This window comes from Bombus bifarius, unplaced genomic scaffold, assembly GCF_011952205.1.
Source record: "Bombus bifarius isolate JDL3187 unplaced genomic scaffold, Bbif_JDL3187 scf7180000008282_frag, whole genome shotgun sequence".
NCBI classification, from domain to species: Eukaryota; Metazoa; Arthropoda; class Insecta; order Hymenoptera; family Apidae; genus Bombus; species Bombus bifarius.
Genome location: NW_022884566.1, coordinates 24,880 through 26,178, shown reverse-complemented (window position 1 = coordinate 26,178; position 1,299 = coordinate 24,880). Strand labels below are relative to the sequence as shown.

The following is a 1,299-nucleotide window of genomic DNA, read 5'->3' as shown; positions in this document are numbered from 1 at the left end:
AATTTAAAAACTTTTTAGGACTTGTCGGAAAAAAAGGATAAAAAATTGAAATGAGTTCGGAAATGAACAAGAACATAGCTAAAAAGTCGAAAGAACAAAGCAGACATAAAATTCGATCTTCCGTTGCGACATTTCTATCGTAAATAGTATAATAAAAGTTTTACGCAGCATAGTCTTCGATATAATCTTATATGTCGCTTGCAGATAGAGAAACAAAAGATCAACGTAAGTCTGTAAATCAATCCTGTCGGTGTAAAACACAAAATTACGTTCGCAAGAGACATTCGATTTATATTCCTTGCATTTCAATTTTCATTACAAGAACCGTGTACATTTTCTAATATTTTTTCCGTGTCTGGTATTATCTTTTATCCTTGATTTTAAAAACTTCTGTTCTTCCCAACAGTCAAAAATACGCGATACCCTGTCCATCGTAATCGTAAGAAAAGAAAAAAAGGAGAAAGAAGACATTTCTGTATTTCTTTACTAGGCCATGTTGATTAAAACCGAAATGATTTCGATTCATCTATTCACAAGAACGCAACGGCCTCTGAAGCTGTGTTGTGATTTCCTATCGATCGTTTCCCTCTACACAGTGTTCATATGAGCCATGTTTGTTCTTAGCAATGCCTTATAAAAAGCTGCCTGTGCTGGAGGTAGACGGGAAACCGGTAGCGCAGGCTGACGCTGTGGCGCGATACTTGGCGAGGAAGTACGATCTAATGGGAAGGAACGAAAGGGATGCGTTGATATGCGACGTGCTCGTCGATACTCTTGAAGATTTGGAGCAAGGTGAGTAACTGATGAGATGACTTTGCATTTGTCTCACCACAGAGACAGACGTTCAAGAATTCATTGTGAAAAGACGAGTACAAACAAGATACGTATGTCTTTCCGTTAAGCGAATGTTACAGTTTGTTTGCAAAAGTCAGTTTTTAGATTATAGAATCGTAGATAGAATTTAGAGGATAGAAACTTTTAGTAGTCACTTTTAGTTTAGTAAAGTCTTATCGACAATAAGCAGACTACGTTATGATACAACGATTCCAACTGAAGATTTCTATCGACATCACGAATTCGATGGCTTCCAAATTTTCTTCTCTGCAATCTCAGACGCTCAACTCGAAAGAATCTTTTAGATCCCCCGACAAACACTCGACTCAGGTTATCTATTATCGTAATCTTCCTACGGGATTTTTTTTAACTGCGTTGCGTTAACGAATAACGGGATAACATCACGTTTCTCTCAACGCCTTTCAACGTTCTACAACTTTTATTCTTTGCAAATCCCTGTCTCTA

The 1,299-nt window shown here is 37.3% G+C and overlaps 1 protein-coding gene across 1 annotated transcript; it reads left to right on the top strand.

Annotated features, from left to right (window-relative positions):
• The first annotated feature begins 558 nt into the window (after positions 1-558).
• Positions 559-917, top strand: LOC117212146 (probable glutathione S-transferase 6). The gene has a single exon (XM_033456663.1). It carries the CDS (start codon positions 627-629, stop codon positions 798-800), a length of 174 nt encoding a protein of 57 aa, XP_033312554.1. The 5' UTR covers positions 559-626; the 3' UTR covers positions 801-917.
• Positions 918-1,299: the final 382 nt, after the last annotated feature.